At 55.2% G+C, this 21,500-nt stretch overlaps 13 protein-coding genes across 13 annotated transcripts; 8 read left to right on the forward strand and 5 right to left on the reverse strand.

Annotated features, from left to right (window-relative positions):
• Nucleotides 1-221: 221 nt before the first annotated feature.
• Nucleotides 222-1,223, forward strand: L969DRAFT_92384 (uncharacterized protein; the record flags this gene model as incomplete). The annotated part of the gene is made up of 8 exons (XM_014714302.1): nt 222-280; nt 334-380; nt 485-724; nt 772-818; nt 862-898; nt 948-981; nt 1,033-1,100; nt 1,147-1,223. The coding sequence occupies 8 exons, from the start codon at nt 222-224 to the stop codon at nt 1,221-1,223; spliced, it is 609 nt and encodes a 202-aa protein (XP_014569788.1).
• Nucleotides 1,224-2,203: 980 nt separating this feature from the next.
• On the forward strand, nt 2,204-3,862 carry L969DRAFT_288309 (uncharacterized protein). The gene is made up of 3 exons (XM_014714303.1): nt 2,204-2,272; nt 2,328-3,799; nt 3,852-3,862. Exon 2 carries the CDS (start codon nt 2,411-2,413, stop codon nt 3,410-3,412), a length of 1,002 nt encoding a protein of 333 aa, XP_014569789.1. The 5' UTR covers nt 2,204-2,272; nt 2,328-2,410; the 3' UTR covers nt 3,413-3,799; nt 3,852-3,862.
• Nucleotides 3,619-4,160, forward strand: L969DRAFT_44549 (uncharacterized protein; the record flags this gene model as incomplete). The annotated part of the gene is made up of 2 exons (XM_014714304.1): nt 3,619-3,799; nt 3,928-4,160. 2 exons carry the CDS (start codon nt 3,619-3,621, stop codon nt 4,158-4,160), a joined length of 414 nt encoding a protein of 137 aa, XP_014569790.1.
• A 325-nt stretch (nt 4,161-4,485) lies between these two features.
• L969DRAFT_15173 (uncharacterized protein) lies at nt 4,486-5,379 on the forward strand (the record flags this gene model as incomplete). Its single annotated transcript, XM_014714191.1, has 1 exon — nt 4,486-5,379. The coding sequence occupies one exon, from the start codon at nt 4,486-4,488 to the stop codon at nt 5,377-5,379; it is 894 nt and encodes a 297-aa protein (XP_014569677.1).
• A 1,268-nt stretch (nt 5,380-6,647) lies between these two features.
• L969DRAFT_92388 (uncharacterized protein) lies at nt 6,648-7,283 on the reverse strand (the record flags this gene model as incomplete). Its single annotated transcript, XM_014714305.1, has 6 exons — nt 6,648-6,709; nt 6,765-6,847; nt 6,899-6,932; nt 6,987-7,026; nt 7,072-7,119; nt 7,167-7,283. 6 exons carry the CDS (start codon nt 7,281-7,283, stop codon nt 6,648-6,650), a joined length of 384 nt encoding a protein of 127 aa, XP_014569791.1.
• A 433-nt stretch (nt 7,284-7,716) lies between these two features.
• Nucleotides 7,717-9,159, forward strand: L969DRAFT_58006 (uncharacterized protein). The gene is made up of 7 exons (XM_014714306.1): nt 7,717-7,897; nt 7,949-7,967; nt 8,015-8,162; nt 8,211-8,252; nt 8,303-8,553; nt 8,608-8,776; nt 8,822-9,159. The coding sequence occupies exons 1-7, from the start codon at nt 7,756-7,758 to the stop codon at nt 8,990-8,992; spliced, it is 942 nt and encodes a 313-aa protein (XP_014569792.1). The 5' UTR covers nt 7,717-7,755; the 3' UTR covers nt 8,993-9,159.
• L969DRAFT_92390 (uncharacterized protein) lies at nt 9,074-9,831 on the reverse strand (the record flags this gene model as incomplete). The annotated part of the gene is made up of 5 exons (XM_014714307.1): nt 9,074-9,225; nt 9,283-9,389; nt 9,444-9,532; nt 9,586-9,680; nt 9,732-9,831. The coding sequence occupies 5 exons, from the start codon at nt 9,829-9,831 to the stop codon at nt 9,074-9,076; spliced, it is 543 nt and encodes a 180-aa protein (XP_014569793.1).
• A 1,508-nt stretch (nt 9,832-11,339) lies between these two features.
• On the forward strand, nt 11,340-12,963 carry L969DRAFT_92391 (uncharacterized protein; the record flags this gene model as incomplete). The annotated part of the gene is made up of 10 exons (XM_014714308.1): nt 11,340-11,523; nt 11,579-11,818; nt 11,872-11,918; nt 11,970-12,006; nt 12,067-12,087; nt 12,134-12,216; nt 12,264-12,317; nt 12,663-12,737; nt 12,788-12,893; nt 12,950-12,963. The coding sequence occupies 10 exons, from the start codon at nt 11,340-11,342 to the stop codon at nt 12,961-12,963; spliced, it is 861 nt and encodes a 286-aa protein (XP_014569794.1).
• Nucleotides 12,964-13,527: 564 nt separating this feature from the next.
• L969DRAFT_92392 (uncharacterized protein) lies at nt 13,528-15,551 on the reverse strand (the record flags this gene model as incomplete). Its single annotated transcript, XM_014714309.1, has 11 exons — nt 13,528-13,656; nt 13,715-13,821; nt 13,873-13,995; nt 14,052-14,105; nt 14,162-14,255; nt 14,347-14,581; nt 14,631-14,742; nt 14,781-14,882; nt 14,934-15,134; nt 15,185-15,402; nt 15,457-15,551. 11 exons carry the CDS (start codon nt 15,549-15,551, stop codon nt 13,528-13,530), a joined length of 1,470 nt encoding a protein of 489 aa, XP_014569795.1.
• Nucleotides 15,552-15,706: 155 nt separating this feature from the next.
• L969DRAFT_92393 (uncharacterized protein) lies at nt 15,707-17,190 on the forward strand (the record flags this gene model as incomplete). Its single annotated transcript, XM_014714310.1, has 8 exons — nt 15,707-15,914; nt 16,037-16,129; nt 16,190-16,255; nt 16,294-16,364; nt 16,419-16,470; nt 16,531-16,578; nt 16,636-16,860; nt 17,075-17,190. The coding sequence occupies 8 exons, from the start codon at nt 15,707-15,709 to the stop codon at nt 17,188-17,190; spliced, it is 879 nt and encodes a 292-aa protein (XP_014569796.1).
• Nucleotides 17,191-17,211: 21 nt separating this feature from the next.
• On the reverse strand, nt 17,212-18,152 carry L969DRAFT_15182 (uncharacterized protein; the record flags this gene model as incomplete). The annotated part of the gene is made up of 5 exons (XM_014714192.1): nt 17,212-17,297; nt 17,350-17,453; nt 17,501-17,807; nt 17,862-17,952; nt 18,009-18,152. 5 exons carry the CDS (start codon nt 18,150-18,152, stop codon nt 17,212-17,214), a joined length of 732 nt encoding a protein of 243 aa, XP_014569678.1.
• Nucleotides 18,153-18,262: 110 nt separating this feature from the next.
• Nucleotides 18,263-19,364, forward strand: L969DRAFT_70511 (uncharacterized protein; the record flags this gene model as incomplete). The annotated part of the gene is made up of 4 exons (XM_014714311.1): nt 18,263-18,541; nt 18,592-18,691; nt 18,743-19,206; nt 19,257-19,364. Exons 1-4 carry the CDS (start codon nt 18,305-18,307, stop codon nt 19,362-19,364), a joined length of 909 nt encoding a protein of 302 aa, XP_014569797.1. The 5' UTR covers nt 18,263-18,304.
• A 44-nt stretch (nt 19,365-19,408) lies between these two features.
• L969DRAFT_92396 (uncharacterized protein) lies at nt 19,409-21,402 on the reverse strand (the record flags this gene model as incomplete). The annotated part of the gene is made up of 2 exons (XM_014714312.1): nt 19,409-20,800; nt 20,851-21,402. The coding sequence occupies 2 exons, from the start codon at nt 21,400-21,402 to the stop codon at nt 19,409-19,411; spliced, it is 1,944 nt and encodes a 647-aa protein (XP_014569798.1).
• Nucleotides 21,403-21,500: the final 98 nt, after the last annotated feature.

Raw genomic sequence — 21,500 nt, forward strand, 5'->3', positions numbered from 1 at the left:
GAGAGCGCGTCCCGGGCCTGCGAGCTAGGGGATTCCTCCGATGCTGCGCACCCCGCTCCGTCATTCAGGAGCCGTTGACTCCGCAGTTGTCTGACCCCTGCGTCAGCATTGCAAATTGCCGTCGGCACGATTGTTCATGTCTACGCGCACAAATGCTCGCCCTTCTCGCAGCCTTACTGAACGCGTCCTCATGGGTCCTTGCTTCTCCTGTCAGCCACACAATGTCCAAGCAAGTCGATCTGCCATCTCCCAACGAGTCAGCAGCTCTTTCGCCGATCATGTGCGCCGTTGCAATGCTCTGCATGACAACAACTAAGACTCATACGAGCGCAGTGTGACCGGGCCATACCTCGCGTTTCCTCATACTTGGCAGATCACCTGTCAGTATTCGATCTGGCCGACAATCTGGCCTGCCCCTCCTCATGAATGGATGAGACAGTGTCCTACCATGCTCGGGTGCAAGTGAATCGAACGATGCGCACAGTCAGCGCTCGTAACGTGCTCCTCAACGTCGTAGCAAGCAGAAGACCCCACTACCCAAGGAATGTATGGGAAACAACAGCCGTACATTCGTCTCGTTCCGATCGGCGCGCCTGTGCTCAGCTCTTCCATCAGGTCACGGGCAGCCCCTTTGTAACCGTCTCCAACCACTTTCGCGGCGAGGATTACAATCAGCGCGGCGAGTTTGCGCTATTCGAAGCAACCGAGACCATTATAGGCGAACGTGAGCGCACTTCTCAGCCGCGCCGCTTCATTTTGATCGTGGCACAGCTCGAGTCACGCCTTGGAACGATCCTCTTGAAGACTGCTGTCGCGTAGTCAGTCCTATCTCGCATTGCTTGCGTCACTCACAGGCAGCAGGCGATTCGCTGGTCTTACAACCTCAACATGGACACTGGTGAGCTTTCGCCTATCTCACGTGCGCAAGCTGAAACTGTTCTCCCCAGGCAGACTCAAATACAGGAGACCTGTTATCAGCGTGCAAGTGATGCACTCAACGTGCACTGCGCGTGCTGACTAATTGGCTCTCAGCATCAACGGCGGAGCGCGCTGGAATGCAGGCGATCCTTTCTGTCCTCGTGACGTCGAGATCGAGGCTTGTAAGGAAGACACATTGGTGCGGATATGCTGGCTAATAATGAGCAGATGATGGCCAGCCGGAATACCAGCTCATCTGGCGCGATTGGACGGGCACCCCTGCTGATCAACCTGCGACGCAATAATACTTGGCCTGCAACATTACTCCATACGTCTTGCTCCTGCAATTTGTCCTGCTCGTATTTCGCCAGCTTGCTTGTGCATGATGCAAAGCGCACTACTATGCCACTTGCTGCCTATCCTGTCGGTTACTCTCGCTTTCCCGGCAGGGTATACTGCCAATGATACGCGGATACACAATCTTGCAAACCTCGCAGGAACGACCTTGATCTCCTCAAGAGAAGCAATGTACACCGGCGGCTTTGATCGCCCATACGCACACTGGCGGGCGGCCATAGCGGGGGCCCAGGATCGAGATAGCCTCGAACTTGGGGAGATACCATGTCGGTCCTGATGCAGTCCGCCAAGGCTGCACTGACGAAGGGCGCGGTTAGCTACGTGTCCCGGTTCAGAGCTGACCGTACCGGATACATCAGCAGTGTTCGAACACACACTCGTACATGTCGTCGGATCATACAGCTCACAAAGCCACAGACTGGAGTTTGAGATGCTGCCGGTATTTCCTATCCGAGCTGGTCTGTGGAACAGCGGAATTGGGGCAACGCAGATCACTAACAAACCATCGTTGAGGCTGCACCCAAACGTGTTCTCGCAGAGCATCGGAACCGACTACGATCTTGTCTGGTTCGCGCTGGACGAGCTACCTCTGAGCGCGTGAATACGACGACACGCCTCACCCTTCGCCTAGCTGACGATCTTGTAGCTCTGATCATGCCGTGGGATGATCTAATGGACAGATGCTGCTACTGTGTCGGTTCAGATCGGATGTTCTCATCAACCGGTCGTGAAGCACAAGTCGCAGCCGTCTAGCCTTGAATTTTGGCATCAATGTGGGATCCGGCAAGCCGTTTTTGACGATGACGGGTACGAATCTCATAGTCTGATGACGGGCAGGCGAGCTGCAAGATAGCCGACCCGGCTTGCGAACGCGCGTCACTCGCATTTCTCACCCTCGAGGATCAGCTGATCCGTTTTGGACAGCCAATGTCGCACGCCGCCCTGCGGACAGCCTGATAGGGCGTTTTTGCTCTATCCCTATCCGGTCGACACTTCAGTTTCGTCGCCGATCGCTTCTCTGAGCGGGAATGTAGGACTGAGGCTTGCTGCAGACTTTCGGGAGCCCCTTCTGGTCAATGCGAGCCATCAGAGCACGTCATCTCCCTGGTTGTCCGGGTGACGATCCAGATATGCAATGAATGTGGCATGTGCTCTTGTCACAAGGCCTGCAAGTTGGGTGTTGCAACCGCTCGACTTGTCCGTTCGACGCGTTTTCGCGCTTCGGGCCTGCAATTCTGGTGCTGTCACTCGACCGCAGAGGTGGACGGACGTGGGAGGTGTCACGATGGGCGGGCAATGGACGGAAGAGCAGATGATCCTCATGCTCCGTGCCGTCAGCCGCAGATTGAAGGATAGCGAGGATGTCACGATCCGAGCGCCTTTGGTGAATTACGTGCGCGAACATCTCCTGCAACTGCCACCATTTGACGAGCACGCCGATTCGGTGACTGATTCAACGATCCGAGGCAAGATTGGCAACTGCCGAGCGGTCTTCAATGCCGTCAGGAAGCTATCGAAGCACTACGTCAAGGGCTATGACGTCTACTCGGGTTGCAAGCTCTCTGAGGAGCACTTTGACGATGTCTTTGAAGAAGCCGGCCTCAACGTCAACAACAATGTGCCCATGATCAAGCATGACGGCCTGACCCCGTACTGGCAGACTGTTTGGCCCGCTGTTGTCGAACTGATGGAGCTCCAGCCGGCGCAGCCTATCGTCATCAAGCCCGACGAGGACTCGCAGCGGCCCACCAGCAGGACAAGAAGAGCGGCCGTTAGTGATGCAGACGATGCCAGTCCACGCGCCAGTCACCGACTTGCCAAAAGAGCGCGCATCAGCATGTGCAGCGTCAACGGCAAGGGCGACTCTGGGTCTAGCAAGCAAAACCCAGAGGTAGAGCCAAAATCAAGAGTCCAAGTGGGGATGAGCGCACTCGATCAGTTTGGCCTCGTCATGTCCGAAATAGAGAAACACGAACAGGTTAAGCGCTACATCACCAACGAGATCTTTCTGCGCTTTTACGTCATCGCCGTCAGATCGCCTGGCCTCTCTAAAGCCTTTCCGCCCTTGCTGGACATTGATGACCCTCAGCGAATATTGCTCTGCCTTCAAGCGATACTCAATATGGCAGAAGCATAGTCGACCGTCGCTTCGACCGAGCAGACATCACCTTGTAGGACAACCTAATGTCATGAGGGTTTATACAACGATGATTGCATCCTGCATCATGGCTGTACAGCACTTCTCGTCTATTCTCTCGCAGCAGCCAGATGTAGCTGCCAATCGAGCCAGCTACATTTGATCTTGCCTGCTCAAAGCGTCAGCAAACGGGCCGCATCACCCCAATGCTTCGTCCACTGACGTGTCCCTCTCTGCTTCGCTCTACAAGCCGGCGGTTCGTTGGGTCCAAAGTTACATTCTGTGCTCACACGCCGGGCTCCGATCACCTCTTCGAAATCGAATGCGCCGACGCCGACCCAGAATTGGGCTTCATAGGACGTGCGACATGTGCACGCCACTGCAGACGTCAGTAGTCTTTCTCTTATGGAACAAGACTTGCTCACGATCCGATTGGCAGTTGCCTGTCAGTCCAATAAGTGTCTGTCGATCACACAGTCAATCAAGAAGATGCTATGGTCTCCTTAGCTGGCCAGCTTACGCGATAGCGGAACCCGGTCAAGTCGTCTTTAATCGTTTCTATGGTGTAAGTATCTGCGGCGGCATCGCTCTAGAGCAACATCAGCGCTCGATCTTTATGAAGGCGTCAGCCACACACGCTGGATCTAATCTCGCCATCGACGGCTATGACTGTGATCTGCCATCGATCGAGCCGCACATCGCCTGCGAGACCTTCACATTGCCCGTATCCCGCTCTGTTTACTGCTAAGCACCTTCGTCGACTTGCACGCCGCTGACTCACAAGTCGATAGGATACACAAACTTTTGACCTGGCAACGCCGCTACGCCCGACACACCATAGCCCACCGCATTATGCAAGAGGAGACTCGCGCTTGATCTGACGATCGCCAGCAGGAGACGAAGCTGTTGGCGAGCGTTCTTCATCACGGCGAGATTGCAGCAGGGCTGAGACGTGTTGGCATTGGCCCCTCTCATCCGCCTTACCCCTGACCTCCTCTTATCACATCACCGACTCGCATCAGACCTTGTCCTCGACTTCTCTAGATATCTCCTCGGTCTGTTGCTCGACCGGCATGTCACGCCCAGCATTGAACGACGCGCAAACCAATCTCATGTTCGAGACACTACACTCACTGCTCGAAGCTGAAGGTACCGGCATTCTCACTGCGGCCATCATCGATCAGGCCGAGGCGCAACTCAAAGCACTGCCCGAGTTTGACGATTTTGTATTCAATGACTGTTCGATTCGGAGCAAAGTCAAGCCCTGCAAGGATGTCTACAATGCCGTCAAAAGGCTATCACAGCTCTGCGATTACACCATCTTCACGGGCTCAGATCTATCAGATCAAATTTTTGAAGAGCTATGCGATCGGACTTGTCGCAACAAGGCCATTGCCAGCGAGGTCAAACGGGCCGGCTTGGGGTCGCCTTGGATTGCTATCTGGGATCGTCTATCGGCTTATTGTGAGCTGCAAGATCGTCTCCGTCATACTACCGATACGGACAAACAAAATGATCAGGCGAAACAGTCAGACCTAGTCGAGTGCGGGGGCTGCGGTGCCACGACTGCGCGCAAACGCAGATCAAGTGTGACCCATTCGCCACGCAAGCTTGTCAAGCTGAAGCCTTGGGATGCAACGTCTAGCACGCCTGTCAAGTCAGCAACGATCGTGCCAACTCTGCTGCACAGCCCACCGAGCAACGCAGAATTACTGGCCAGCAAGGCGCTACCCAGTCTAGGCGCGCTCGAACAGTTCGGCTACGTGATGAGTCACATCAGCCAATTCGAGCAAGTCAAGACCTATCTCGACATTGGCGTGTTTGCAAAGCTCCACGTGCTGGCGATACTGAACGAAGAGATTGCTAAAACACTCATTCCGCTACTTGATCTGGGTGACCCCGTACGGATCATCGTCTGCCTCGAGGCGCTTATGCAGGTCGATGCTCACGCAGAGCTGACGAGCTGAAGCTTACTGCAATGACTCAGCCAAAAAGCTGTACAAATATGCAGTCAGCGCTGCGACCTTTGCGTGGGTCGTCCCATCGTCACGCGCTCCCTCTGATTTCTGCGGAACCGAGGTCCCTTCGCTTGAGACTCTCCCCTTCCTTTCCAGCCGATCTCTCTTCTGAGCCATGACACGACTCACGCGCTTCGGACTGACAGCAAAGCAGACTGTCTTGCTCTTCGCCACCCCTCACAGGCTCGTTGAACGAACAGACACGTGGCAGCTTACGACCAGCATCCTGACTGAAGCGGTCAGCCACCTAGCAACGTGATCAGACTTCTCACATGTCAATCTCACGGCGGAAATAATCAAACTGAAGGTCGTCAGCAGCTGCAGGCTGGTCTATCTACCTGGAGACGCCTACAAGCACAATGCGACTTTGATCCTCGCACAGGCACGTCATTGTCGGCTCAAGCTTTGGCGCGTGTTTGCGATTGCATGGATATCTCTGGAACAGGCAATGAAAGTCATCGGACGGCACGGCCTTGGCGTCTCCTTGGCTCAGAGCCTGGGATACTGTTTCCAATTTCTTCGAATTGCAAGCAAGTCTGCGCAAAACCTCACGTCATGCAAGAAGCGGAGATCTCGAGGGGGCTGACAGCCATACACGCAATGACGGGATCAGCGATGACTCGAGCACAGACCACGAAGAGCCCGGTCACAAGATTAGAGACGAGCTCACGGAGCTTGATTTATCATGACCAAGGCTTGTAAGATCCTCAACGACAATACCGCGTCCAAGGATCGCCACCTCATTCCCGACATCCTGCAATGCCGATGGCACGGTGACAAGGTCATCTGGCAACATTTTTAGCAACTCTTGCGGCATTGTTCGTATGATATCACACGAGGCATCGACTTGACGGAGCAAGATCTCAGAGACGGCAAAGAACTCAAAGATGAATCCAAAGCCATCTGCACACGAGCAGTTGGGCTTGTTCATGCGCACGATTGAAGCGTTCGACCACGTTCAAGCGTCAATCGCCCACGAACATTGCGTGAGGCTTTACGTCATGTCTTGCAGCTCGCCTAACATCGCTAGAGGCATCGTAGCTGTCGTGGATTGTACGCAGCGCCTATACAACCAGCTGATGCCCAGCCCAGACGATCGTCTGCTTGAACTCCTTGCTACATGTGAACGTCAACTTGGATGCAGTTCCGAAGCAATACGTTCTGTCAAGTCTTGGCACCGTCATTGTCGTATGGCCGAATGCAGCAGCAACGCAGGCTCATGCGGCAGCACGTTCGATGAGATCCGCAGTCCATTTGAGCTGTCGGATGGCCGGCAAAGCTGGTGAGGTATGTCAGCCGTGAATCATGGAGAACGGATATCGTGTAGGCCGCACTCGCGTCTCGGATACCCTCGTAGTCGAAAGGACAGTTGGGAAAGTCTGCGTCTTTGATGTCACCTCGGAAGGGCTTGCAGATGCTTGTTGTTGCTCTGATGAGCCCTCGGACGATCGACATGAATAAGTCTCACATTGTGGGAATCGAAGGAGCTACTTGGATCGTGCCTGTTTACTCTGGTCGCATCAATCGGGCTGAAATTGCGACGGGGCTTGGCTTGCCGAGGAAAATGTTGATGAGAATGGCAGATTCAATCTTCTGCTGAGCACAATGAGTCCCTAGACCGAGCACGCCCAGCAAACGTACGACCATGCAACAATCCCTGTAAGGCGCTGTCCAAGGATTGATATAAGGCTGAGAGCGTGCATGAGTAGATGTCACTGCTCAAAGGGACTGATCACATTGCCCGTGACCTCAAACTCGACGGTCAAGCGTCGCCACGCTTCTTCCGGGTAGTCTGACCCGTCATCCTTGGCGATGATGACCTTGAGATTGCCATCATCCGGTTCAAACTGCATACTGCGTCATTGCTGGTCGAAAAGATGTACAGCAATCTCTGACGGCATGCGTGATGAAATTGATGACATTGCCACCATGAATCGGATCTCTGCCTCTGTAGGCCCTTGCGCCGACTTGAAGATTACGAAAGCGAATGTCCTGGCTCGTGCCATCAAGCGTTACTTGTCCAATATAGTCGACTGCTGCCGACGCCATCAGCTCGGTCGCTGTTTGAGAGCGCTCGCTGAACAGTAGATATTCCATTGTCGAGGAAACGAGCCAGGCCAGCGAGAGTCAAGGAAAGGAGCTGTATGATGAGCTGAAGAGGGTATCGCTGCGTGTGAGTAGCCGAAACATAGAGCGATCTTGGCTGTGAGAAGAAGAAGCCACATCAGCGACTGCGATACTTCTGCCCCGCTGTCGATCTCCACGCGACGCGAGTGCGTCATAGCATCACAGCCAAGCGCCAACACTGACGCCTTGCTCGTCAGCATGGAGACCGTTCTAGGCCGCACGGTCGAGCTTGATCCAGCCTCGCCTGCGCTAGTGCGGCTGCAGATCATCACGCCGCTCTCCATCTTGCTCAGCTTGGGCGCTAACCTCGTCTGCGCGCTCGCCATCAAACCTGGTCTCGGTGCGTCTCGTCATACGAGCTATTGCGCTTGCGCTCACGTCAGTTCTGCAGGGCAAATCAGTGATGACTAGTACGTTGACGCTTTGGAGCGAGTCCGTACGGCTGAACCGCGAGCAGCTTGACGATATTGACGCCAAGAAAGAGCCTCATTGGGATCTACTGGCTCGTCCTCTACGTCCTGCAGATCGGCTATGCGGTCCTGCTGGCAGTCGTACGGAAGCCAGAGACAAGAGCACTCATCATCAACGGACTAGGCATCCGATTTGTGAGTCTCTATCGCGTCTCGTGTGACTGCGCTCATCCATTCTTGCAGGTTCTCGCCAATTTTGTTTTTGCGTTATGGGCAGTCTTCTGGGTGCGTTCCTTGATCGATCTCAGATGCGCCCCTTTGAGCGTCAAAGGCAGACGCTACGCATCTTCCTAGCATCCGAGATCTGTCTGCTCGTCTGCGGCGTTCTGCTGCTATCAATCTGGCTTACCTTGCTGCGATGGAACACGACCATATCGAAGCGACCGCTCGATTATATCCTCATCAACATGCCAGTCGTCATGTTCCTCCTCGTCCTCTGGAACGTCGACATCTGGCAGAACGGTCTGCTCGCGTTCCACTGGTTCAAATACGTGGGCAGCGATCCTAACGAAGGCCCCGGCAAATGGCAAGTCCACGACGAATGAGTATGCATTTGCATGCTGACAGAATGATCGTGCAGGGAGAAGGAACGTGGCAAGCATGCATGGATCATCTTTGGCATCGTGACCGCAGTCGGCCTGATCAACTCCTTCATCGTCTTTATCGGACGCGATCTCGTCTGGGCCCTCGCGAGTATCTATCTCTACATCGCTCTGTTGCTCAAGGAACCCAAACCACCTCAAGTCGTCGTAAGTACGCAAAGTCGCATATCTTCCGAGCTGATAGCCCCGCAGATCTCATTGATCCTCGTCTCGGCATTGCAACTCATCGCATTCGTCGCAAGCGCGCTGTGGTACCGCTACAAGGCCAAGCAAGACGAGGGCCGCATCTTACTGCCTGCCGATGATCTGGTCGAAGACGATGCAGCGCGCGCTGGCTTTGTCTCGAACCTCGAAGAGGACTAACGAATGGCTATTGTATTTCGCATGCACTCATACCACATCAAGACAGCACGCGTAGAGGATTGCAATACTGTACAGGGCTCCTCAGGCAGGCGAGACCGTGGCATAGGGCGCCGCGGTGATTTTGCAGCTCCCGTTGCCTACGAGCATCGTGATGCCCATCTTATTACAGCCGGGCGTTACGACGCAGGTCTGCGAAAATTTGCCGCTGTTGAGATAGACAAACCCGTTTGCAGCTACATCCGGGCACAGATCAGTCATCGACAGCAACTAGACAGTGAACGCAAGCTTACCACCGCCCTTGAGAGGAACATCGATGGCGATCGACATGGCAGCGCCGCATCCACAGCTCTGAATGCCAGTCTCGGGTGCCACCACGTTGAAGATGATCTTCCATTTGCTGTTTGTCCTGATCAGCTGGTTGCACGCGAGTCAAATATCCTTGCTGGCTGACCCATTAGCGGGATTGTAGCCAGCGTCGCCGAGCGTGATGCCGGTATGGTCACCAATATAGGTGATGCCCACGCCAGCAACGAGATGGAACTGTCGAGACATCCTGTCAAATCAAGCAGTAGCGGACACTGTATATCACTGACTTTGACAGAGGGCGCTCCAATGTTGACAGTGTAAGTCGCGTGGCCAGGCACCTTGTTCTGCAGCCAGAGTGCACCACATTCTGCCTGGCCGGTCACTGCCTTCGAATATGAGCGTCATACTGCCAAAGCTTTGTGCGGCTTCGTACGAAAGACTTCGAACGTGCCAGTCTTGCCATCGCTTGGCCATTGCTGCGCGAGTGTGCTGGTAGCTGCGAGCGCGAGGGCGATCAATCCTTTGAACAGCATCTTGGACGTTTGGTTTTGTGTGTCTCAACGATGTACCGGCGCAAATGAGGACAGTGAGACAGTGACAGGCAGAGAGGAGATGCTGCACAGCAGTGCGGACACATAGCCGGGCAGTATGCGGAGCACGGTGTGACATGTGACACGTCTTGAGGCCGCGTTGTCACGTCATGCATGTCGTGTCGTCGTGCAGGTACAGGCATGACGCTACTCGCAGCCGTTCTGCTATTGCCTCCCATGACGGCCGATCGGATCCTCAATACTCGTGACGATATGGCTCTACTTGCCGGTCACAGGCGTCTATACTGGTGTGAGCACGCTTTCAAAGTATCCCCGACAAACTTCGACCATATTGGCGGAGCCGTTGTGTGTCATTGAGAGCCACATGAGTGCTTGATGGCTGCAGCATAGGCTGTCGCACGGTACTCATCAAACGCCACTGGCCATTTCGACGTCTGAGTAGGAATGTAGCTTGCTGAACAAGGGGGTAATAGCGACATGATATGTCTCGTCGCGGTAGAGACGCATCGACTCTTAATCATGACAGGGCTCCGCTTCACCACGAGCGCGTGGCTGGACGAGCTCACCTCTCATCGTCGGAGTACTTGTGCATGGAGAGGTCAGCGACAGAGAGAACAGGATACCTGGGAGTCTGACAAGAAAGCAGTCGCGTCGCGCAGACTTCGGCTTCTTCGCGTCATCTTCGCCCGGCCACCTGACACATCGAGACTTCTGTTGCTTTCCCCAGAAGCCAAACCTTGCAGACGACGGAAATGATTGTCATAAATCTATAGGGAGGCAACTCCCGCCCGTCTTTTCTGCGCTCCTCCCACTCGAGCCTGCATCATCTGAGAAGACGACCATTGCCGTAGATCAGGACGGCAACCAGACTCAAGGCTATCAGTCTCGTCCGAGGATCGATGTCATCACCCTCCGTTCTCGAGGATGGCGACGAATGCGAAAGGCCGGGTTTGCTGCCCGACTGGAAGTCAATTGCCTCGTCAGAGACTCATCCATCTTTGTATTTGCCATTTGCTTTGCATCATCGATGACTCTCCCCCGCTGCCTGGATTCAGGTCCGCTGTCTGGTCATTGGCTATTTGCCGCGTCCATGAGGCGATGCCCTCTACTCTTTCAGCAAGTCGGTTGTCTATCTCGCTTCATCGACAAGGACGACGAACGCCATGCACAGGCTCGCTACCTGCCCACTGGCTAGCTGTCTCGTCCTAGCTGATGCATACTCTCGACATACATGCACCCAAGCTCTCTTTCGAGCCCTGCACGTGCTCTCCTCCTCGCTTCGAGCTGCATTAGCACGCTACCATCCGTCGCGCAAGCCAGTCGTGTTGGATGGACATCATGCTACTGGCTTGCGCGCAATGCATGAGCTGAGTAGGCAAAGCTGCCCTTCAGCGGTTATCGCGCTCGCGACACCGACCCTATGGTTGCTTGGGTGTCTCGGCGCCCTGTCACATCCCTTGCAAGGCGTGGGCCCGACGAGCAGCGTCGCAATGGCAACTTACACACTTTCCACCATCCACACAAATCTTGTGGTGCTCCCGCAGACGCTGCCAATGCTTTCACTACCTGTGTTCCTGTTCTTGCTCGGCCTTACGCATGCCGCGCCACCACCGCCATCTTTCGCTGTGAGCAAAGCAGTGCCTCAGAAATGGCCACAGACGTGGGAGATCAAGCGTCAGTTTTGCAGAGCCATGCGCTCTCCGATATGCCTGAACGTGTGCATTGACAGTGTCTATCTCTGCTAGCGATGCCGACGAGGCTGTCACACGCGACGAAGCACAATCACTGGCTATCGAAACTTTCACGGTGCGCGTCACGGCGCAGATGTTCGTGAGATCGCTCGCGTTCGATCCTGTGATCATCACGAGGCTGCGCAACGTGCGACCCATGATCAGAAGAGACACTTCGGTCATAACACCAGACGCCAACTACGTTTGGTTCAGGCTTTTCATGGACATCGAAGGAGCGCGCAAGTGATTCGATGGTGGCATCTATGAAAGTGGTAACATCTTATGCACGCAGCTGTACTGACACCTTGGGGCCCGCCACTGTTGAACTGTTGCAAACTGGTACGCGACCGAACAGGCTTTACAGCCGATAGGCGCTGATCGTCCATGCAGAGACTGCACAACAATTTTGGATTGCTTCTTCAAGAACGTATGTGAGAAGAGAGATATGTCGCGTTAGCTCATTCCTGCGGTCAGAGGATGTCTACAGTAACATGCCGTCGATTGAAATGTAAGCATATCCTTGCTCGAATATGACTCCGCTCAGCTTCGGTCAGTTTCTGCAAACGAGATGCTGGTACAGTGCGCGATGCCGATTGGCCAGCCTGTCCCTCCAGCTACGTCCCCATCGAAGCCCAAAGTGGGCGACGCAATTCGTTACAGGGTTGACGCTGATGTGCAATGCAGATCTACCGACTATGCGACTTCGCGAGCACCGTTTCACGTCCCGTCACTGGTACGGTGACGGTGATGACGTGCCCGCAGAGACTCGGTAACCAGTCCTCGAGGGAACGAGAAGCTAGAAACGGAAGGAATGCAATGCGATTGAAGTTTGCCAGTCGCGCCCGCCTTCGCAGACACTTCACCGATGCTCGTCATCGTGCTCTTTCTTGTCACTCTCCTTTCTTCATGCTGCATTAAGGCTCAGACTGCATTGCTCCTGCCCAATCGGCTCCAGTATCCACACAACTGGCTCATCGAATGCAAGCATCGTCGGATTTGCGTCGGCGTTCTTATTCAGCTGCGATGGAGACGGTGGCTTATACAGGCGAAGTGACCTTGTTCGGCGTTGTGAAAACGTCGCAGTTCTGGAATGTCAGGATTCAGCTGCACGCAGTTCATCACGACGAGCGGACCCTTCGCTTCGTTCTCGCCTTTGCAGTACGTTCACTGGCCAAACGTGACCCACAGATTGTGTGATGTGTTTGCAGACCAGACGACCCGATTTGACGATGACTGTCCACCTCGGAGAGCCGTATCGTCTGGCTGACGATAGAGTTGCACGCTTCAGCTATACTATCAAGTTTGAAGGATTCAGTAAGTATACGCTCTCGGCAACTATGAATCTCAATCTCAATCTCATCTGAGTGAAGATCAGCCTATCTGAAGCCTTGGGGATCGCCACTCGCTGATTGCTGCTCGGCTGTATGTCTCCTGCCAGCATGATACTCGAAGGACGGGCTGACGGACCTCACAGGGATTGGGTGGCATGGTGATTGTCAGTCTGACAAGAGGTGACTTGATCATCTCAGCTACTACAAGAAGCTTCCTATTCGAGCAGGCACTGTAGAGACGATCACGCCACGAGTCGAGATGTAAGCTACCAATCAGGACGATCGAGCAGACTCGTCCAGCACGACAAAGACCGACAGTCTGTACAAGATCTTTCCTGGTGACTTCCCCGAGAAAGAATGGCCAGCCTGCCCGTCTGCCTATGAGCCCATCAGAGATGCTGGTGCGTGCGCGCGCGCGGATTGTGATAGTTCTGGGCTATATCTATGGACAGATTTGCCGGAAGCAGTCAAGCGCGACTCCCGCACGGTGGCATAGGATTGGGTCGGCCAGAGCGAGTAGGTCCAAGCTTGCTGCTGCAGACATATACTTGCGCGAAGCTTGCATTTCTATCTGCTACAGATTGACGAGCGCGAACGCAGCATCGAACGGCCGGCCTCTACTGAGGACCCCAAGGCTCATCGTCATAGGGATCAGGCGGTGGCACATCCGGGGGAAGCGGTTGGGGTGCAATGTCCTGCTCCAGAAAGACCGAGTGTAGGCAGGTGCAGCCATTTCTGAGATGCGGCTGGTAAGTACAGAGAGGGTTGTTAGCTATCATCATCGTGCAAAGGCAACGGGCTGACATTGTCGAGCTTGTCCATTATATCCCTATTGCACGAGTCGACGTTCTCCGCGCCAGTGTCAGGCCAGCAGTCGAGCTCCGCGATTTCATCGTAACGAGACCAAGCATCTGTGTGAACTCATCAGCAAGATGACAGAGTAGGACGGGCAAGCGTCATACGGTAGTAGGTTCTCACAACGAACCAGTACTTCTTGTAAAAGGTGCAACACTGGCCGTATCCCTTCTCGCGCGGAACTTCCTTGTCGGTGATCTGAATGATGACAAAGTCGTCTGCATTCAGGTCTGCCCATCTCTCGTGAGTGTGCTTTCCCTCTTAGGGAATCAGAGAAGAGGCGCACAAACTTTGGCACTGTGTAGGTGGGCATAGGCTGTCCAGCTGGTGATCGTCTTGTCTGTGCAGACCTTGAGCGTCAGGTCACGTTGGGAGTTGCATGGGACCATCGCATACGACCGGTATGGGTCAACGCGACGCCAAAGTGGCCCGGTTTCTTGACCGACATGGCTTCTTCTGATGCTAGACAGTGGCAATCGTACGAGACTGGCTCGGGCGTCAGTACTGCGCCCGTCTCCAGGCTCAAAACGGACAGTTGAAGTTGTACCTGCACTCGCATCAGTCATAGATCAATCAGCGACTTTGTTGGCGTACTGTTGGGCGTAGTAGCCGGGATCGTAGCTGAGCGAGCTGTAGCTCTTGCCCGTAATCTTCTCGACCAAGCTGATGTGGTCACTGAAGCCCTGTCTGGTCTCCTCGGGACCAATCCTGCTGAGATCGAGGACATCTTTCGGACTGAGACTGAAAGTGTCAGTCGATGTGATGACGGGGGAGGCATTCAGTGCCGCAGCACCGAACACGACGGCAAGCACGAGGCTGAACATCCGTGTTGGCGAGGAGGAGAGAGATCTGAGGGAAAGGCGACGTGAAGGAGGCTTGACGACCTGGAAGCCCTATATCGCCGATAGGAGTCGTCGGGTGCATAGTGGTATCAACAACAGTGGCTGGGCGTGCAGATCCGGGTGTGAAGATGAGCGCTAGGCAAATTTGATACCATCGCTCGACGTGTCCTGACCGACGTCTGGGTCGTCCGTGCCCTTGAAGATCTGCGCCTTGCCTTGCTTGACCAAGACGGTCATGGCCAGTCTCAACAGCGGCACCGGCATCTCGTAGAACTCTGCGCATGGATTTGAGACGAGATGAGCCAGCCGTGAAGGACAGGGCGCACCTGTCGTATGTGCAAGGTCGCCACCTTTGACGAGCTCGTAGGCAGTCATGATGCTCCCGTTGAGCCCGTTTCGCGTGATGAAGTCGTAGATGACGGTCGCCCACTCGGCCGGAGTGCGGGTGTAGATCAGTAGTCTGTCGTGAGCTATGGCACTCTTGACAGGCTGGACCAAGGAGCCCTCGACGGGATAAGATGCAAGATCTGCTCCTCGTCATCAGTTGGGACGTGATGGGGCGATGCATGGCGCCGACCCTGGGAGATGAGATAGCTGATGATAGCTTGTTGCAGTTCGGGCGTCACCCGGCGCTGCTGACCGGTAGCACAGGCTGGGTTCGTCCAAAGCTCTCCATTGCGCGATGCTGTCAGGCTGAGCTCAAGCTCGAACAGTCTGAAGTGCCGGGCATAGGCGATGATGAGATCCTTCCATTGCAGTAGTTGGGCATCTCGAGTCGCTTCGTGAGGCTGCAGACTGCCTCACAGACAGAACATAAGCCAGATTGAGGTCACATTGTCCCTGACTGACGTGAAGAAGGGCGGAAAGCTGAAGATGCCCGGGAACGCGAAGGAGCTGTCGATGGCACTCTTGCGCACTGGCAGCTGGCTCGCGCTAGCCGTCATGGCTGAGCAGGAGGCCCCACTCGATGCGACGCTAACCGGCTTGTTGCGCGCTGACAGCTAGCTTACACGCGTTCGCTCAACTCTCGTACGGTTGCGATGAACCCCTCGCAGAGGAGTCAGCTCCCCTCATAGCGTCTCCCTCTCTTCATCTCGGCATGGCCAAGCAAGTCATGGTGGCCGTCTTGTTCGCCGCCTGCTGGCTCTCGCTACTCCTGCCGACAGGCGCGATTGTGCCCTCCTTGCACGCCCAGCCACTCGTGCCCGTCAGGAAGCTTTCTGACCTCATTGACATGGCCAATAAGGCACCTCCTGAACATCAGGAAGGATACAAACGACACCTTGCAGACATCAAGGCCCACCTCGGTCAGGAGCTGTACGACAAGAACCCGGGAGCGATCTACCAGAAATATCTCTTCAATTGAAAGGCGCCCTGCTTTCCTGCAATGCGAACGTACAAACTGATCGCTGCCTTTGACTCGTCACAGTCACCTATTCTTGCTACGCCGGCAAGGGAGAGCACTCGCTCGTCAACAAGACTGATCCTGGTCATGTCTCCATCATCATCACCCACACTGGTCGTACGTCTTGGCCTCAGGAGTACGGCAACAGCGACTTACTACAGTCCCCGCGCCGGACAGACATGACCTTTGTAGAGTTTCTGGCGCAGCATCACATCAACAGGGCCTTAGTTTGCAAGTCGCACGGTGAACTTGGTGATGCCTGCTGAACCTTGTCACGATAGTGGACAATCGTATCGGAACCGTGCTCGTCGAGGTGTCCGACCTGCTCGAGCCGACAGAGCCGATCTGGGACGTCAGTCTTGGCTTTTTGAGCCCTTTCGTGGCTGACCACTGTCCGTGGGAGCAGGAGTGCTGCAGCCACAAGCAGACCTACATCTTCTTCATCCATGCTTACGTTCGTACGTCATCTGCGCCCTTCCCACCTTCAAGATCATCTCACTCGGTCTTGATGACTGTAGGTGCGTGGACGCCGGATGACGAGACGAGCAATCTCTACTGCTGGCCGGGTCAGTCTACGATCGGCATGACACGGCCTAGCGTTCGACTGAATCGCTGTTCCACAGATAGTGGCCATGGCTGGGGACACTGTAACGCCGACATGCTCGCTGCGATCGGCTATCCTCCCATTAAAGAACGTACTCGATGCCCGGGCGACATGTTCTCTCTTTACGACTACAGCGGCGAATCACCCGTACCCGCCAAGATTGAAGCACTGCCTTATAATCCTGAGGATCCACAGCCGGGTGGCGGTAGCAGTGGTCAAGGGAGCCATGACGGCGGGGGCTGGGGTCACTGAAGTGCTGCCGATTAAACGGAAGCCCGAACAGGCTCAACTCAATGCAAATAGATCCGCCTGCGCAAGGCAGAGATGCCATGCTAAGCGACGGTGCATTGTGCTACAATGTCTTTCGACAATGAGTCATGCGCGCGCTCGCTGCGTAATCCTGCAGACAAAAGGGTATGGCTTGCTTGACTGGTCTTTGTAGCAAAGGAGATCTACAGACCAAGAGGGCATCAAGACTGAACGCTTCGCCGAGCGAGAGGCGAGAGGCCGGCTTCGGCGCGAGCAGATGGTCCGCAACTGGACCGATGGGTCAGCTAAGCCCGTAAAGCTGTAGCATGACGGGGGTAGGCCAAATCTAGCCGAGCACTTCGAGCTTCTGCTTCTTCTTTTTGCCACCCGACTGGAACGAGCGCCAATCTTGTACTCTGCCCTCGCGTGTGTCTATCGTTGCAATCAGCACCATCTCTCGCGCGCGAGCTGACTCGAGGCTTACCCTCCCATTTCTTCTTGTCCTCTGTCTTGCGCTTGTAAGCTTCCTGAGCTTCTTCGACCCGCTTGGCCTCTGCGCCTTCTGCAATCATGGTCATCTGCTTCGCTCTGCCGTCCCCTTGAGCATGGATCTAGCTAGCTGCCGAGGTGCTCACCGTCTTCTCCGCAATTCTTCGTCTATCAGGATCTCCTTGGTCTTCATGCTGATGCGTTCGTTCAGAGGTGGATCGCGTAGACGGCGCAAGACAGGATGGTCGTCCGGCGTTTCTCGGGGCAAGGGAGGCACGAGTGCTCTGAGTACGAGCATGCGGGCGTCCTTGATCGTCACGTCGAGGGAAGCGCGTAGATTGGGCGTGAGCAGGTCGGTCGAAGCTTTCTTGAGCTTGTCGAACGCTTCGATGCCTTGCGGATGCTTGAACTTGTCGGGATGGATCATGAGCGACTTTTTCCTGTACGTCTTGCCTGTCGTGATGAATGAGATGAGCTTGATGGCCAGCTAGGCTGATGGCAACGCACGGATGTCATCGTCGGTCACTCTGCCCGGATCCATGGGCAGATCGAGGATAGCATAGGGATTCAGCTTGAACGCCCTGATGACGCGCATGACCTGCAGTACAAGCCCCGTGAGCAGTTGGTGCGGCAGACAGAGGCGCACAGACAGACCTCTTGTTCTTTGGCAAGGGATGACGCTTCAGCGTTGAGGAACTTGTCGATGTCAAAGCCATCGTCGTCTGGCGCGTCAATGGCGGGTAGGGATGCTTCTGCCTTGATGCGCGCATTGTCGATAGCCTTTGAGCTGCTGCTCATTGCGGCCGCCGAGCGTTCGTTGGCTTGGAGCGCGCTCGGCAGCTGAGCCTTATCGAATTAGAAACCGTTGAAAGACGCGCACTGAGTTTTCAAGTTCTTGCAGGCCGCGTCACCTTCACCTCGAGTTCGCCCCAGACTGTACAAGAGCCAGAATGGCGGCGCTCAACGACTCCCGCACGAGCTCCGGCTTCGACTTTGGCAACCATCTGCGCAACGAACACCTGATGGGCATGCGCACCAGCCAGGCACATGCCTCGACAAGCTACAGCGCAGGACCGACCAGTTCACGCGCTGTTCAGCTTCCCAAGAGCACGAGCACAGGCACGACCATCGTCGGCTGCATCTTTGACGATGGCGTCGTGCTCGGTGCAGACACACGCGCTACAGAGGTTCGCACGAGCCCAATGTCGCGATGACTTTGCTTGACGATTGCCTGCAGGGACCGATTGTAGCGGACAAGAACTGCGAGAAGATCCATTACATCACTGACAACATCCGCTGCTGTGGCGCAGGCACAGCAGCAGACACAGAGTTCACGAGTGCGCCCCCTGCCGCGTTCAGTCTTGTGTCGATGCTGACAGCAGGAACAGCTGCCATGATCTCATCGAACATGCAGCTTCACTCGCTCAGCGTCGGGCGACCGGCCCGAGTGGTGACGGCCATGACGATGCTCAAGCAGTACCTCTTCCGATATCAGGGTCATGTCGGCGCAGCTCTCGTGCTTGGCGGATACGACGTGAGCGGACCGCAGCTCTTCACCGTCGCGCCTCACGGATCAACCGACAAGCTGCCCTATGTCACCATGGGCTCAGGATCACTGGCTGCCATGGCAGTCTTCGAGTCAAAGTGGACCGCAAAGATGTCAAGACAGGACGCGATGGACTTGGTCGCAGAAGCCATCGAGGCCGGCATCTTCAACGATCTGGGTTCCGGGAGCAATGTCGACGTCTGCATCATCGAGAAGGGCAAGACGGAGATGCTGAGGAATTGGCGGAAACCGAACGAGCGTGTCCAGAAGGAAATGTCTTACAAACCAAAGCTAGGCACGACAGTCGTTCGTTCCGAGGCTTGCTCTGTCACTGTGAGCTGACGCATCGCGAGCAGTGGAAGAAGGAGATGGTCAAGTCTCTCATAGTCAAGACAGAAGTAATTCCTACGCAAATAGCGCCCGTCACAGGTGCAGCAGGCGACAGCATGCAGGTTGACGCATAGCAGAATGCATCTCTACCGTTGATACATCGTGTCAAGCGTGTTGTCTAGCGAACGTGAAGGCGTTCCACGATGACAGAGACCACCTTGCGCAAGGGTCGCGACCTACTGGCATGTTCGTCTGGCAGCTGACTCGTTGAAGCCTCTGGAGAAGGCAGTGAAAGCTCTGTCGATGTTTGCGAACCACTCTGGCTGGCCAGACTGAGGCGAGACGGTCCTGATCTCACAGCGCTGTCATTCGACACGGTCCGCCTAAGCGCTCCTCGGACTGGCTCTTGAGAGCGCTCTCTGACTGTGCTCGTCCGCCCGTCGGCGCCGTCTGCCCATTCGAGAGGCTCGCCCCCGTCGTTCATTGTCTCTATGAAGCCAGGATGTAGATGCGGCGTATCTCGTGCCGGCCTGATGGGCATCTCTTGATCGGGTTCGATGACCTCCCAGAGGGGACAAGCAGCAAGATCCTGTCTTATCGTCTGAGCATATGCGGGCGGTTCATGGATTCCGTGAAAAGACGTGTAGGCTGGCACAGGAGCAGAGGTAGCCCTTCCGTTCGTGCTCTGCGCAAGGACGTCGTCACGATCGAAGAGATGTTTCGCAAACCAGGGCTCGCCAGGCACGCTGATTTCGCCTTGCAGTTCGTGCAGCTTCGCTTGAGCGAGCCTGTGAAACTTGCCGCCCTTGACTGGAATCACTGGTGGTCTCGGCGTTGTCGAACTCGGCATATAAGGGCCCATACGAGCCAGCATGGCAACGTCGGGCTGGTCCTTCCACCAGTCTTCGATGGCAAGACACCAGTCGTAGATCGTTGTATTGAACTTCCATGCCGAGCGGGCATTATGGATCAGGAATTCGTCGACAGAATTGACTTTGAGTCCCTTGCGGCAGAGCACATAGACCGCTGCCCAGCCCGCCTTGGCTTCCTCTGCCCGCTCGCGCCATCTTTGCGTGAGCTCTCGGAAATGACGCGGATAGCTCTGTCGGTAGCTGTCGTCATCGAACCAAGGCAGGATGCCAAAGTGGACAGGCTCGCACGCTTCCGGCCCCAAGAAGTCTGCGATTCGATCTCGGAGACGATAGTGGTCCCAGCGAGATTTGCCGCCGAGCAGCATCTTGTAGCCGTCGATCAGGTCATTGTCAGAGACGGTGTAAGCATCTTTCTCGGTGAACTGCATATCTATACCGCCATGATCTTGCCCGTTTTGCATTTCTTCGAGCGTCAGGGCTCTGAATTGAAAGTAATTGAACGGGCGATGAGTGGCATGGTGAGTGTTGACAATGTCGGAGATGGCGTAGCCCCAGGCTGTGTAGGGTACCGGTGATGCAAAGGATCCCCTCTCGAGCTTCGTCGGTGGCGGTGGTAGCGTGACATTGGCCCAGTCGAGCTTTGGATAACGATGGAAGATTCGGACTGCGCTCAATGCGATTTGGTACATCTCAATCGCCTGGGCCCCACGTCAGTCCAATGAAAGGAATTGAGAGACCAGACACGGACGAAACGACGGCGTTGCTCGAGCAAGGTATACCACAGGTGGTCCTCTGGCAACTTTGGAGGAAGCGAGTCTGGTGCTGCAAGTAGCAAGATAGGTCGGCGTCTATGTTGACGGGACTTGAGCTCTACCAGCGGCACATCGTCATCGTCTTTTCCTGCCGAAAGCGTGTCGGGTTCTTCCGGTGACAGAGTAGCCGCGCGATATCGCCAATACTGCGTTTGAAAGACATTGGAATCCGCCGGGCTGCCCATTACAGAGTAGTGTGCTTTCTCGACCCATCTATTGCGCTTTCTGGGACGGATTTGTGCCTGTTCCGCAGCAGTCCATTGTGCGATTCGTTCGCTGTCGGCCTTGTAGATCTGTGCGCAGCAGCTAGCGCGACATCTGGCGCCGGTGAGGTTGTCTTTGTCTGCAGAGCGATAGACTGGTCTGTCGAGATCTCGTACCATGGCGATGGTGTACTGGTAGCGCTGTACAACATGTAGCCAGGCTTCAGTAAGCTGAAGAGCTTTTGCTTCGGTAGCTGCAGGCACTCGTGCACTGAGCGATCTCATCGTCACTTTGCTGTGTAGGGACATCTTGCTGAGCAAGACAGTCGAAGTTGTCTTATACGCTTGTGTGACGTATCCAAGCCATTCTGGTTGGGATGCCA

Source organism: Mixia osmundae, assembly GCF_000708205.1.
Source record: "Mixia osmundae IAM 14324 unplaced genomic scaffold scaffold_2, whole genome shotgun sequence".
NCBI classification, from domain to species: Eukaryota; Fungi; Basidiomycota; class Mixiomycetes; order Mixiales; family Mixiaceae; genus Mixia; species Mixia osmundae.